Source organism: Clavispora lusitaniae (genome assembly GCF_014636115.1).
Source record: "Clavispora lusitaniae strain FDAARGOS_655 chromosome Unknown tig00000185_pilon, whole genome shotgun sequence".
In the NCBI taxonomy this organism is placed as follows: domain Eukaryota; kingdom Fungi; phylum Ascomycota; class Pichiomycetes; order Serinales; family Metschnikowiaceae; genus Clavispora; species Clavispora lusitaniae.
Window position 1 is genome coordinate 720,223 of NW_027093979.1, and position 13,262 is coordinate 733,484.

Genomic DNA, 13,262 nt, shown 5'->3' on the forward strand with positions numbered 1-13,262 from the left:
GTGCGCGGGATTCCTTCCTAAATAGTAGAGACGCGGAATCTTTCTTAGTGAGCCTTTTTCACAGATTTGATTCTTTCCTCCATTTGTTCCCGTTTTCCACGGTTTATACTTCCTCCATCTAGTATTCGTAAGCGTGGAAAAAAACCAATCAAAATCGTTTCGTAGTTGAGCCGCTCGTTCAAAGATTTGAATTTACCATCAGCTCGCAACTTCTGAAAGAACTCTGCATCTCGAGCCTCCCATTCTTTCTGACTCTTATTCATGGCATCGTAGTGGATTGAAAAATTCTCAATGTCATCATGTGCCTCTAGTTGTATCGGGCTAGTAAAGACATCGCTTCCAGATTGCAATGCATATTCCAATTCCTGTGGGTTGAACACGTACGGATAGAATTCAAAATTAAACAGGTTCAAGCGCATATCAAGTATCTTCAACGTTTCTCTGCTTCCTGATAAGCTCCGTAAAATCATTTCAACTTTATCAATATTGTTGCTGAGTACATTCAAGCGCTTGAGTCTCGTGAGATTGGACAAACCTTCAAGATTGCTCAATTTATTGAAATTGAGATTCAATTCTCGAACATTAGAAAATGTCTCTCCAAATGATGGTGGAATATTTGTGAGACCCACGGCAGAGAGATTCAAAATATTGAGATTTGCGAAAGCATTAGAATGTGGTCGTTTTACCCAAACCAGCGGAGGTATTGAATTGCCCGACAAGTCCAAATTAACTACGTCTTCTGCATCCATAACAAGCCTTTCCGTTATGGAAGAATTAGCTTGACATTTGATAGACAACTCTTGCAAGAATTCAAGCTTGTTAGAGCCGTTGATACTTTCAAGATAATTACCATCGATCCTCAAAATTCTCAACGAAGGAAATGGTACCAAATCTAAGTCTTTCAATTTGTTAAACTTTAAAAGAAGTTTCTTCATGTGACGATGCTTCTCGCGACACAGAATTCGTTCTAGCTTATTTTCATTCAAGTTGAGAACACGTAAATTACGGCAAGTCTCAATTCCTGTCAATGAAGTGATCTTGTTTTCAGCCAAGTTCAACTCCTGGAGATTTGACAAACTGAAATTTGTGAAGTCAATGGTTCCAGACACGTTATTCTGCGACAAATTCAAAGAAATCAAACTAGTCAAATTCTCCAACCCGGAAAGAGACTCGATATCATTGCTAGACAAATCAATCTTAGTTAAATGAATATTATGAGAAAGTCCCCTAAGACTGGAGAGCCCATTGAAGGAACAATTTAAGATCTGAAGGTCGCGAAATTTCTCAAACGATGTGATGTTCAGAATGTCATTGCGAGACACGTTCAATTCAAGCAAAGATTCCGGTAAACCACTAATAAACTTAACATGATTATCAGAAAGATTGATTTTTCTGATAGCTGGGAGATATCTTTCCAACCGTTCTACCCTTTCTAGGTTTTTACTTGACAAATCAATTGACGTGACTTTCTCCCACTCGCCTTCATCCATAGATCCAGTAATTAACGAAACTAGCATCTTGTTTGATTGAGTGAATGTCATATCGTTCAATTCAGATAAGTGCGTGACGTTGAAGCTATCCTTTGTTTCTAAAGAATATCCCAGTTCGTTCGGCACTTGAAACGAGACTTCTAGGTTTCGGTCGGTTTTTTTGCTTTGACGATTATTCAGTTTCAATATACTAAGATCGTGAGATTTCTTGGCATCTGATAGTTCATTCTCATTTGAAGCTGTATCAAGGTCCTCAATGGAATCTAATGAGCCTGGGTAATCGTTTTCTTTATCATTTGAAACCCACTTATTTTGCTCGGAATCGAATATCATGTTTCCATACTGCTTAGGAAAGCTGCCTGGCTTCACAATGCCTCCAACCAAATATTCACCCTTTCCCATACTTGAATTTTTCCTCTGCAGACCTCCCTTATTTGTATCTCTGTTAACAAGTTTCAATTGTGATGCTGTTTTCCATTTGATGTTAGGAGGTTTAATAGAGTCAAATGTTCTGTCATAATCCATAGTCATATCTTCTATCGTATTATCCTTTTTTTCTTGATTACTGGAAAGAAATTGAACTGTAGCAGCAGAGTTATCATTGAATGGAGATATTTTGGAGAACGGTTGCTCATCAATTAGCGGATTTCGATTCCTCACTTTTGGTGATTGGATCAGGTTGACTCCTTGTGCTCCACGATATTGCTCCAGATCATCAAGGTCAGAAAACTCATCAAAAGTGTAGGAGCTATCATTACTCCTATGTTTGCCATGATACTCTGTGGTTTGATCCATAGACTCTGAAAGATAAGATTTTTCATCTGGAGTGTACTCATTGCCAAACGCTGCATTTACTCTGTCATTCAGGTTTTCGATGTGATCTGAGGAGATGCTTTCCTGACCAAAATCAGTCAGAAAGGACGAATAATCGTCGAAAGAAGCACGACGCTGTTCTCCTGTAGCTTTTGGCGTCGATGTTGCATTAGAATGACCATTAGATAACGGCGAATGAAAATTAAGCGAACCTTCAGATTGTTTAGATATTAGGTTTCCAGACTTGTAGGCATTCCGCTGGATTTGAGCAAACAAGCTATTGGCATTTTTGAGAAAGTCTTTATTTGTGTAGTCGCTCGATTGGGTAAAGTTTTTTATCTTTAACTTTGGGGGATCAAGTTGGCTAGGGACAGGCAAAGGTTCCCGTCTTGCACTGGTTGCATTAGAACGTACCTTCTCCACAAACTTTGTGAGAATAGCCTTGGTAAACGTATCATAATCGCTACCAAAAAGCTTGAGTGGCGAACCTTTAATCTGATAATCGTCAGGCTCGTCTTTTGCCTTTTCGAGCATATCCTCCAATTGATTAATTTGCTGCTGGGTCAAATGAACATCGGTGTCTTTTGATGCGACAGGAGTAGAGATATTTGAGGCCAGAGTCACAAGCGAATTGCCCGTTTTAGAGTTTTGCCTTGACGCAGCAGTAGTGTGTTTGGAATCATCCAGAGCTTGGAAAATGTCTTGTAGGGGAGAGCCGTCATAGACTAGTTTGGATTTGTACTCCTCTGAAACACGTTTCCAGTCTGGGGTTGTAACCTTGTGGTTGGTTGAAGTGGGCGGATTGTGGACGAAGGTATTACTTTCTCCGTCAAGAAAGTCAAGAGCAGCCAGGTCAGGGCGTGCGCTTAAATTTTGGGGCGAGAAGTTGCCTTCCCACTTTTCATTCAACGCGTGTGGCATCCAGCTTGGGGTAGCATCATCCTGCGAGATATTGAGTCCTTTTACGGTGGATGTTTTGATTGGCGAGGTCTCTCGGCGCAAGGAGTTTTGCAGGCGAGGGTCTCCATTTCTACCCCGATTCCCCATTGGAGGCTCCGAAGCCTTAGACACAGTTCCAGGCAGACTCCGAGGCGAAAAGGTCAGGTTGTGAGCTGATTCTCTTTCTAAAGAGGATAACGGCAGGGCCGACTCCTTAGAGGTTTGCGAAACGTCTTTCGCAACAGAAGCCCTGTCTGGGGACATTTCTATCGTTCTGGCCAAGCCTATGCGGTCCTTGGTCTGCGCGTTCGGGTGAGACTTGTGTTTGAATGTGTTTGGTACTGAAGGTCCCGCAATGCTGCTGGCGTCGGCGTGGAAATCAGCGTTGGGCATATATCGGAGCAATTTGTGGTACTTGTTATCATGGGTCTCCTCGGCCACGTCGAGATCGAGCTGAGGCGTGGACGCCATCAGATACAGAACAGGCGATTCTTCAGTAGCGGGCCGGTTCAAGATGGGACTGGGACGGCTGAAACTGGAAAGGTCAGAAACAGCAGGCTTGGAAGCGCCAGGATCTCCAACAGCGGCAGCAATCGGATCCCCAAAAGCGTTGCCAATGGGATCTTTGGCGGGTTTGGGATTTCCACCGCTCAAATCGGGCGAATGCGTATAGCGTAGGCTCTCTTTTTTCGGCGCCGAGTGGAATGCCATGGGCTCGTCGGAGAGACGTGTATCCTGGAGAAAACGACTGAGATGTGCTGTGGTGGAAGACACACGCAGATTTTCGTCTGATCGGCGGGACATGGGTTTGTTTATGTTGTGTGTACAAGCGCATCTCTGTGGAGTCGCGAGTAGGCAGAAGTATTAGTGCGGAATACTAATAGAGAAAGGCGCAGAACAGATGCACAAGATTATAGCCACAACATTGCTATATCGGTAAATATGGGACCAGTAGAAGTAAAGTGGATCAAAGTAATATTATGTGGATGTTTAAATAATATGACGTGGCTTCGAAGAGCTTAACGAAGAGACCAATTGTAACTATTTTCTGAAGGTATCCTCAATGAAGGTATCGCCTCATTGCAAGTGATTGGAAAGTAATAAAGTATGTTCCTGATAGTCATAGATCCAACTTATGTCGCATGTTCAAGGTGATCGAAATAACCTAACATTTTATCTCAGTCATCCGTGGAGTTAGCACTCTCAAAATCATAAACTAATCTCAATCCACAATTGACAACTTTCTGAATTTGTCTAGAATCGGATTCGTCTCTATCGTCTCAATGCTCAGGCAAGTGCTTGAGGGATGCGGTGGTGTTTTGATTCGGTTAAATTTCCACGTTTATTAATTTGCTAGACCGGTCCCATATGGCCAACACGTACATTTTACGGAAAGAGAGAGAAGGTTAAGATCGATGTTTTGCTGTTGCTTCTTTGTTTCGTAGATAATTCTCTTACTCGCCTCTCAATTGTTGAAGTAGTTATTGCTACAGAGTGTGTTGGGTCAACATTCGCTGTTATCGTTTTGTCATATTTTCTGATTAGAAAAATCACCAAATGGTACCAGGTGGAGTTCCTCAACCCATAAACCATTCCAACCAAAAGTCTTTAGTTGATATCAAAATCATTTAAGGCAAATATTGGTAGTTCAAATAGCGAATCCCATAGCTTAACATACAATCACAATGCATTAGAAAGCATTTCTCCGGCTTACTTAACTCCATTTACTTGATTAGTACAACACAAGAATTGAAACAACAAGGAAAGCTTTAAAAGCTGGGAAATATTAAATTAACACAAGTGAAAGCTTTAGGTTTCTTGACTAGTTCTTTCTCTCACATTATTCTGGATAAGTCATCAGGTAATCCTCAGATTACCAGAGGGTGGAGTACGAAAATACGTTTCGGCTCTATTGTTTCTCCATAGACCTTTCCCGCTGACAAATCTTTCACAGAACATGCGAATTGTCCATAATACCATTATGCGACCAAAGTGGCCAGAATCTGGGGCTGACTAATTCTACGAAAGAGCGCTAGAAAATGCAAGATATTAGTGTTTGAGTTGCAAATGTTCCAAAATAATTCCAAAAGCTTTGCAAAAAGGCTCTGCTCCGAATCTTGCCCTGCTCCAAATCTTGCCCTGTTCCAAATCTTGCCCATGCTCGAGATACATTTGATGGTAGTAAAGATTGGCCAGGTAGTGTTGTCAAGTGCAACAATGCTAGTTTCTAATAGTAGCAAGTATCATCAGTAATATATAACAGCTTCGTTTAACAGTATTCATATCTATATTGGCTCAGTCTAGTCATACGGCAGTCTAGGCGCGACAACCATTTTAATACATCACCAAAAGTCTAATCAGCATACCGATATCTCCACACAGCACTTTTCCTATACACAGGAGTCGACTCGATCCGAGTCCGAAACATTTTGCAAGTGGCTGAACACAGCCACTCGGACAGAAATAGCCGAAGTCAAGCCGAGCGAGGGTCCAAGACTGAACCCTGCAGGAGGTGCCGAACGGGCGGCTTCTAGCCACTTTGGCCGCGCCGCGCACGAAATATGTCTCATATGGGGCGCCACTTCTGGCTGGTTTTGGGCGCACGCCCTGAAATTGCCCAGACACTTTTAATTTGCAGGGCGCATTGACAGGGTTTTTTCCGCCTCGCCAGCGTTGGAGCGCCAACTACTTTTGCCGCTTTTTTTCTCCAGCTTCGCCCTTTCCTGGTGTACTTGTTTTTCTTTTTTTTCTTTTTTTCTCTCTGTTCAATTCTTTTGCCTTTCCCATCAATCTTGTTTGGTCCCGGTGTGCTGTTTCCGTTTTCAATAACTTGTTAATTGTTGCTCTTGTTCTTGCTTTTCTTTGCTTTTGCGTTTTGTCCGGCGTCCCGCTTTGCACTTTCAACGTGTCTTTTAATGATTGATACAAACTGCCCTTGAACATCAATCTTTCCATTATCTTCTTGTGCTTTTTTTATTACTAGCCGCTTTTGACAGCATTCCGCTCAATTCCAGCAGCCGCTTTTCAATTCATCAACAGCATCCCCGCTTTTTCCGATAACTGCCTTCAACCAACAATATAAACATGTCTCTTTCTACTAACGAGGACCCGGAATCCTTGTCGTATTCGGTAGTGGATCCAACGCTCGTCACCTCCACTGCTTCACATCAACACCAACAAGAACAAGAATTGCTTCTGAGTTTTACAGTTCCCGAACCTCCAATTTCCACCAAAGAACTGAGTCTGGCCACAGAAACGGCCGAACATGAACTGCAAGGTACGCCGCATTCAGAAAAGCCCCGAACTCTCTGGATGGGCGATCTCGATCCATGGCTCGATGAAAGTGCCATTGTCGACTTGTGGTGGCAGATTTTACGCTCCAAAGTCAGCGTGAAACTAATCAAACCGAAATTCATCAAACCGGAGTCGGGATTCACCGGTCTATCCCATTCGGGTTACTGCTTCGTTGAGTTCCAGCTGTATGAGGAGGCACAGCTGGCTTTGGCCCTCAATGGTCAGTTGTTGCCGGATATTGCTATGCCCTCGCAGAAACACTTTCCCAACAATCCAGACAACCAGAAAAAGTATTTCCGGCTCAACTGGGCTTCAGGGGCCACATTAACAGCGCCTCTCATCCATACGCCCGAATACTCGCTTTTCGTTGGTGATCTTACTGCCTCTACAACTGAGGCACACTTACTTCTGTTCTTCCAAAAATCCTTTCCCAATTCTATCCGTACTGTCCGAGTGATGACAGATCCTGTTTCAGGGAAAAGCAGATGTTTTGGTTTTGTTCGTTTTACAGAAGAGCTGGAGCGCCAAAGAGCGTTGCGTGAGATGAATGGCGCTTGGTTCGGTGGAAGACCCTTGCGTGTTGCTCTTGCCACACCTCGAAACACGGCATTGCTCAGAAAATCTCCCGATCAGAAGAACATGTACTCTGGTCTTTCCCCGGCAGTCCCTCAGAGTCCTGCTATGATACCCCAAGAGTTCATGTATATGGGCGGGCCACAGGCCTCAGGCGGCCCACCGGGCCCCATGAACTCTTCTTACGGCTACTTTCCGCCAATGATGGGCGACAAAAATGAGTTTGGTATGAATATGGCGGGCCATCCTTACCTGGACCCATCCAATACGACAGTGTTCGTTGGAGGACTCCGGTCTGAAGTCAGCGAGCAAACACTCTTCACCTTATTCAAGCCTTTCGGCACAATCCAACAGATTAAGATTCCACCAGGGAAGAACTGCGGTTTTCTAAAGTATTCTACTCGGGAAGAGGCCGAGGAAGCCATTCAGGCAATGGAAGGCTTTATCATTGGCGGAAATAGGGTCCGTTTGGGTTGGGGTCGCGTTTCGGCAAACAACAAAAAGTTTCACCAGCAGCGGCAGATGGCTCAGGTAGCCCAGATGCAAGCCGCTGCCGCCATGTCTATGGGAATGGACCCTGCTGCTGCGTTTGCTGCTGCTCGCTTTCCGCCAGGCGCACAAGGCCCAGTGCCTTCCTCTTCTCAAGGTTTTGGCCCGATCCCTATTGGAATTCCCCAGATGGCACCCAATCTCCATGGAATGCCGCAGTTTGCTCCGCCCGATGGTATGACGCCGATGAGTGAAACAGGCAGCGAAGACACGCCATCGGATACACAAGGGCAGCCCATGTTCTGGCCTCCTCCTCCGGATGAAAATGAGCGCTTCTATCAAGGTTATCCTGGAGGAGGTGTTGGCCAAGAGAATATGAGCGCAATGTTCGAAAAGCTTTCCTTGGAGAACAATGCGCTTCCGCTTCCTCACCCGCCTCTACCTGGTTACCAACAGGGTATTTTTGTTCCATACGGTGGATACGTGCCACCCAACTATTCTTTCGGTCCTCCGAATGAGGAAGATAAGGAAGAGGGGTCGGAACAACAAGAAACCGAGCATCAAGCGGTGGCGCACCCTGATGGCGAAGACCAGGACGGCGAGGAGAATGCCGAGGAGCCCAACGAGGAAAATGAAGAGAAAAAAGATGAAGAAGAAAAAGACACTCAGGGTAATGACCACTGAGGTGCTACCCGAAGTATATACTAAAACTATCAGGACAAAAGTGTTTGTAGTTGTCGCTAATATATATGGTGGAGTGATGAGTGAGGACGAAGGCTTGATCTTAGACTCATGAATTATTGACGAGAAGGGGAACCGAAATGTTATCAGCAAATAGCATCAAATAAGAAATATATGGACTTTCAATGCCCATGGAATAATGTGAATGCGCAAGTACACTGGAAAAATACACCATCGATATAGATAAATAACCTAGCATGGTATACCAATCAGTAATGATAAAGAAAGAAACTAATTTGGCGATTTTTATCAGTATTTGCGGAGTAGAAAACAATCATGGAGTAGTTTCACTTCGCCAAAGTTTTACGATAAGTAACCTCAACCACTAGGAAATACCTCAGCCACTACGAATGATTATCTTATATCAATACGTTGAACTTGAATTGAAGTAAAGATTTTTTCACCTAATTAACGTATTATTTGATTTACTGTAGAAAACTCTATCGAACGGTATACCATCTCGATTAGAATTCATTTCTAAACCATAAGAGTACGAACTGAATACTCAGAATAGTTTTAAGAGATGAAATAGGAGAGAGAATGAAGAAGAGCATGCATCCTGAAGCAATAAATATGAATACGAGAGGTTTGAACTATTTGTGATATCTCATACTATTTTGTGTTTAGTAGCGAGCATGATATCTACAACAAAGTGAAGGCAAAAATCAAGTCTACTTTTATACTACCCTTCGTGTAGCTCTCTCTACGTTTTCTTATCAAACATATCCATTCAAGCTGTGTCCGACCAGGATTATACACTAACTAAACCAATCATACGCATCGCGTAACATAAAAGAAATAAAACAAGTCAAAGAAGTTACGATCTCTCGCCTCTCAATCTTCTTGCCAACTGGATATCCTTCTTTTGGATGGTGACTCTCTTGGCGTGGATAGCACACAAGTTAGTGTCTTCAAACAAAGAAACCAAGTAAGCCTCAACAGCTTCTTGCAAAGCGCCAATAGCAGAGGACTGGAATCTCAAGTCGGACTTGAAGTCCTGGGCAATCTCTCTGACCAATCTTTGGAAAGGCAACTTTCTAATCAAAAGTTCGGTGGACTTTTGGAATCTTCTGATTTCTCTCAACGCCACGGTACCTGGCTTATATCTGTGTGGTTTCTTGACACCGCCGCTGACTGGAGCAGACTTTCTGGCGGCTTTAGAAGCCAACTGCTTTCTTGGAGCTTTACCTCCGGTGGATTTTCTTGCGGTCTGTTTAGTTCTAGCCATGATTACAAGAAAAGAAAAACTGGTTACAAGAGAGAAAAATTAATTTTGCGCCCCTAAAAAAATGTCCTCGGGGTTCCATTGCGCACAGGTGGCGAGCCTAACATAGTAAAAAACCGCATGACCATGTGCTCGTTTTCTGTGGAAAAAGCGTCCGCCCAGATTTCGACCTTTAGCGCCAATCATATTGCGCGCCGCTTTTTGTTAGGGGAGTACAGGACTGCTGGTTGTGCAGGCCGATCAGGTGCGACTTGGCTTATCGGTGAGTAATTTGGAGTCTGAGGAATGATAATTGGGAGGATAATTGGGAGGATATTGGGATGATATTGGGAGGATAATAAATAAATGAGATTTTATTGGGAGGATAACATAACTGGGTTTGGATTGTTGGGACATTTTGAAGTTTATCATAATGTTTTTGTGAATGCAATTATGTGATTATTGTGGAAATTGGAAAATACTGTGAAAGCTGCGAAAAACAATGGATAGACATATTAAGATTGGAACCATATACATTTGTAATACTAATATGCATATTAAAAAAGACCACGGTTTGTGACTTCACTATGTGAATTTTTATTCCATCATGTAGTCGTTGCTATTACCCCATCCGGATGGCTCTTGAGTATGTATGTCGATGTGCCCAGCATTGTAGATACTTAACCAGATGCTAACATGTCCATGCTTAACCAGATGCTAACACGTCCATACTTAACCAGATACTTACATGTCCCATACGTAATTTTTACCATCTCAATTATGAGAATCCTTTTGAGTTTATCTCTAAACTTCATTTTGGGCTTGTCTGACAATGTTTTTCTTTGAGAAATTGGTTAATAAATCTATATTAACGTACCCAATATGAAAATCAGAGAAGAGAGCACATCATGTTCTCTAATCTCTTTCAACGTGCACCGAATGACGAAGTATCTCTTATCTTTGACCTACAAATACGAAAAGCAACATAATGGCGATCGATCGAATGAAAACATGTTGAATTGTCGAAGAGTCGATCAGAAAACCTCAAAGTGATTGTAAGGCCAGAATAGGCTATCTCAACTTACGTCAGCTTCCAAACTAGGACCAGAACAGCCTTAAAAGTATGGTCACAAGAAGCCAAACTACCAGAACAACGTAGTTCAAGACTCAAACTACACTTTTCTTCAGTAGAGTTATCTTCGTGTTACTTCAACCATCAAATCTAGTGTGGGAATAGCGGAATATGTGTATCGACTCGAAATCTATACAATGCAATGGCGTCGGGCGCCGAAAAGCTAGCGGATAATGTACATGGGCTTAGTTTCTGTACCACAAACGGGTCACTCTGGTCTTCATCATCTTCTTCTGCAACTGGAAGACACCGTACATCAAAGCCTCGGCCGTTGGTGGACAGCCCGGAACATAAATATCAACGGGCACGACTCTGTCACACCCACGCACCACCGAGTACGAGTAATGGTAGTAGCCTCCACCATTGGCACAAGAGCCCATCGAAATGACCCATCTAGGGTCGGCCATCTGATCGTAAACCTGTCTCAACGCAGGAGCCATTTTGTTGGTCAAAGTTCCGGCAACAATCATGATATCGGACTGACGAGGCGACGCTCTGAAAATAATACCCAATCTGTCCTGGTCATATCTGGGAGTAGAAACATGCATCATTTCCACGGCGCAACAGGCCAAACCAAAAGTCACGGGCCAGAAAGAAGACTTTCTTGCCCACATGGCAATGGCATCCAACGACGTCAAGGCATAGTCGATGGGCGACGAAGCGGTTTTCTGCGACATCAATGGCAAGTCTGTTTCCATAGGTCTTGGGGTCAAGTCCTTGGCAGGAAGACCCACTTGCTTGGAGGCAAAACGGAGCGCCTGGAACGCGGCCGGTGTCTGGGATTTCACAACAGTTCTGGTCAATCCAAGCATGGCGGAAATGGGCAACTGAAGGAGAGTTTTGTGGATAGGACTTTTTGTGAGGTTTTTCGTACTGCAATCAGCACATATTGTAGCATGGTGATTGGACCGCCCAAGAGGCACGGGTGCAGGATCCGCGACCTCTGCCGGAATTGCGATCTACGCATCTGAGCTGAAGAGAGAACATTATCTTGGAGCAAAGTTTGGGAAAATCACAGAGTAAAGTAGATTCACTCATTGTGATTTTATCTACAGCTTCTGGTTTTCTAACGACTGGAACTCTTCAATATGGTCTGAAGTGTCTGACTTAAACTTACATCGTTTGGACTGACATATTTGGACTGACATATTTGGACTGACATGGTTTGGACTGACATAGTTTGGACTGACTTATTGTACTTATGGGGCATGTAAGGATCAGGTTGATCTATCTGTAGCTGGGAGTGATCCGTAGATCTAAGAATTCGAGACCGTTCATAGACTGCAATTATCCAATTTTGTCACATCAAACGACTATGAGTTAAAATAGTCTTTAAGAACTGCTCAGATCGTATGGAGATCAACGGTTCAGCTATAATTGAAAAAATCGCTTTGGTGTCGGTGTACAAATCTAATACTCGTGGCCTTATTCTGTCCTCGATACAGAACATGTAGTTGGGGTCATTTCTTTGGATTTTCCTGTCACACCCTCTGAAATTATCTTACGATGACAAATACTTGACTTTGGGTACGGATGCCCTTACTTTTAGTCAGAGATTTCATTCGTTGACCCCGATGTGATATTACTGACCTAATCGTAGACTTAATGTGGTACTTACCTCTTGCTTTTCCAAAACAATGCACAACATATGTAAACTTGGTGAACCTCTAAACAGAAGATGTTTGGCCTAGTTATCGACTGTTATTAGTATATGTTGGTAAATATTTCCAACAAGAATGTGCTTTCATTATAAACTCAAATTGTCTCAATATCATTGAGCAGTACGAACGAAATGTTTTTATGACCATTTTGGCTAATGAAACACTACATTACTGATTCAGTTTAAAGGTGACTTTCTTTAATTTATAGACCACGGCAAAGGCTCTTCATATAGCTTGTTTTAATGCATTCAAGACCGTAGTGTAGTCCGTATTAACTGAGCCTTTCAAAACGTTAATGGCAGAGGCACGAGTTCATACACAAAAGCACAGGAATAAGACTGACTACCTGAGGTTTCTTGAGGATCTTTCGAAATCTCAAACCAGTAGCCGAGTTTAGCTTTTTTGTTTCTACAACAAGAAACAAAGACCAAAGACATGAGATCGAAGAAGATGTACAGCATGAATGCATTCCTTATCAGAACTTCACAGTTCCCCACACACTTCACCATGTGATGTTGCAATGGATGACACTATTCGATCGTGCTATCCAAATACTCTCTGATTTTAGCCATGACATCCTCCCGAACTTGCGGTGGTACCATTTTCTCAGCCTGAGGCCGGAGAGTTTCATAGAGTCGCTCAAAGTTGAGCGGCTCCGCATGCTGTTTTTCCAACTCGGCGCTGGCCGCTTGTGTGACACTGTCAAACCAGCCGGACTCATACAACCGGAGCTTTAGCTGTTTGGAGATGACATCGTAGTTCCCCAGCGAAACTAGATGGTCTTGTATTTGAGACTTGATGGCGCCTAGCTCGTCTGACATGGCGAAAGATGCAAATGTGACTGACCAAATGGACTGGAACAAAGAAAAGGGTTTGGGTTCAGACTTGACAAAACAATACAAGGCTGAAGGACTTGAGTATAACAA

At 43.2% G+C, this 13,262-nt stretch overlaps 6 protein-coding genes across 6 annotated transcripts; 1 reads left to right on the top strand and 5 right to left on the bottom strand. All coding sequences in view use genetic code 12, as the record gives it.

The window, feature by feature from the left end:
- Window positions 1-44: 44 nt before the first annotated feature.
- On the bottom strand, window positions 45-4,046 carry FOB63_003994 (uncharacterized protein; the record flags this gene model as incomplete). The annotated part of the gene is made up of 1 exon (XM_002614436.2): window positions 45-4,046. The coding sequence occupies one exon, from the start codon at window positions 4,044-4,046 to the stop codon at window positions 45-47; it is 4,002 nt and encodes a 1,333-aa protein (XP_002614482.2).
- Window positions 4,047-5,927: 1,881 nt separating this feature from the next.
- FOB63_003995 (uncharacterized protein) lies at window positions 5,928-6,197 on the bottom strand (the record flags this gene model as incomplete). Its single annotated transcript, XM_066102373.1, has 1 exon — window positions 5,928-6,197. One exon carries the CDS (start codon window positions 6,195-6,197, stop codon window positions 5,928-5,930), a length of 270 nt encoding a protein of 89 aa, XP_065958314.1.
- Window positions 6,198-6,326: 129 nt separating this feature from the next.
- FOB63_003996 (uncharacterized protein) lies at window positions 6,327-8,282 on the top strand (the record flags this gene model as incomplete). The annotated part of the gene is made up of 1 exon (XM_002614435.2): window positions 6,327-8,282. One exon carries the CDS (start codon window positions 6,327-6,329, stop codon window positions 8,280-8,282), a length of 1,956 nt encoding a protein of 651 aa, XP_002614481.2.
- An 874-nt stretch (window positions 8,283-9,156) lies between these two features.
- Window positions 9,157-9,567, bottom strand: HHT1 (Hht1p; the record flags this gene model as incomplete). The annotated part of the gene is made up of 1 exon (XM_002614434.2): window positions 9,157-9,567. The coding sequence occupies one exon, from the start codon at window positions 9,565-9,567 to the stop codon at window positions 9,157-9,159; it is 411 nt and encodes a 136-aa protein (XP_002614480.1).
- Window positions 9,568-10,860: 1,293 nt separating this feature from the next.
- FESUR1 (Fesur1p) lies at window positions 10,861-11,487 on the bottom strand (the record flags this gene model as incomplete). The annotated part of the gene is made up of 1 exon (XM_002614432.2): window positions 10,861-11,487. The coding sequence occupies one exon, from the start codon at window positions 11,485-11,487 to the stop codon at window positions 10,861-10,863; it is 627 nt and encodes a 208-aa protein (XP_002614478.1).
- Window positions 11,488-12,866: 1,379 nt separating this feature from the next.
- FOB63_003999 (uncharacterized protein) lies at window positions 12,867-13,157 on the bottom strand (the record flags this gene model as incomplete). The annotated part of the gene is made up of 1 exon (XM_002614431.2): window positions 12,867-13,157. One exon carries the CDS (start codon window positions 13,155-13,157, stop codon window positions 12,867-12,869), a length of 291 nt encoding a protein of 96 aa, XP_002614477.1.
- Window positions 13,158-13,262: the final 105 nt, after the last annotated feature.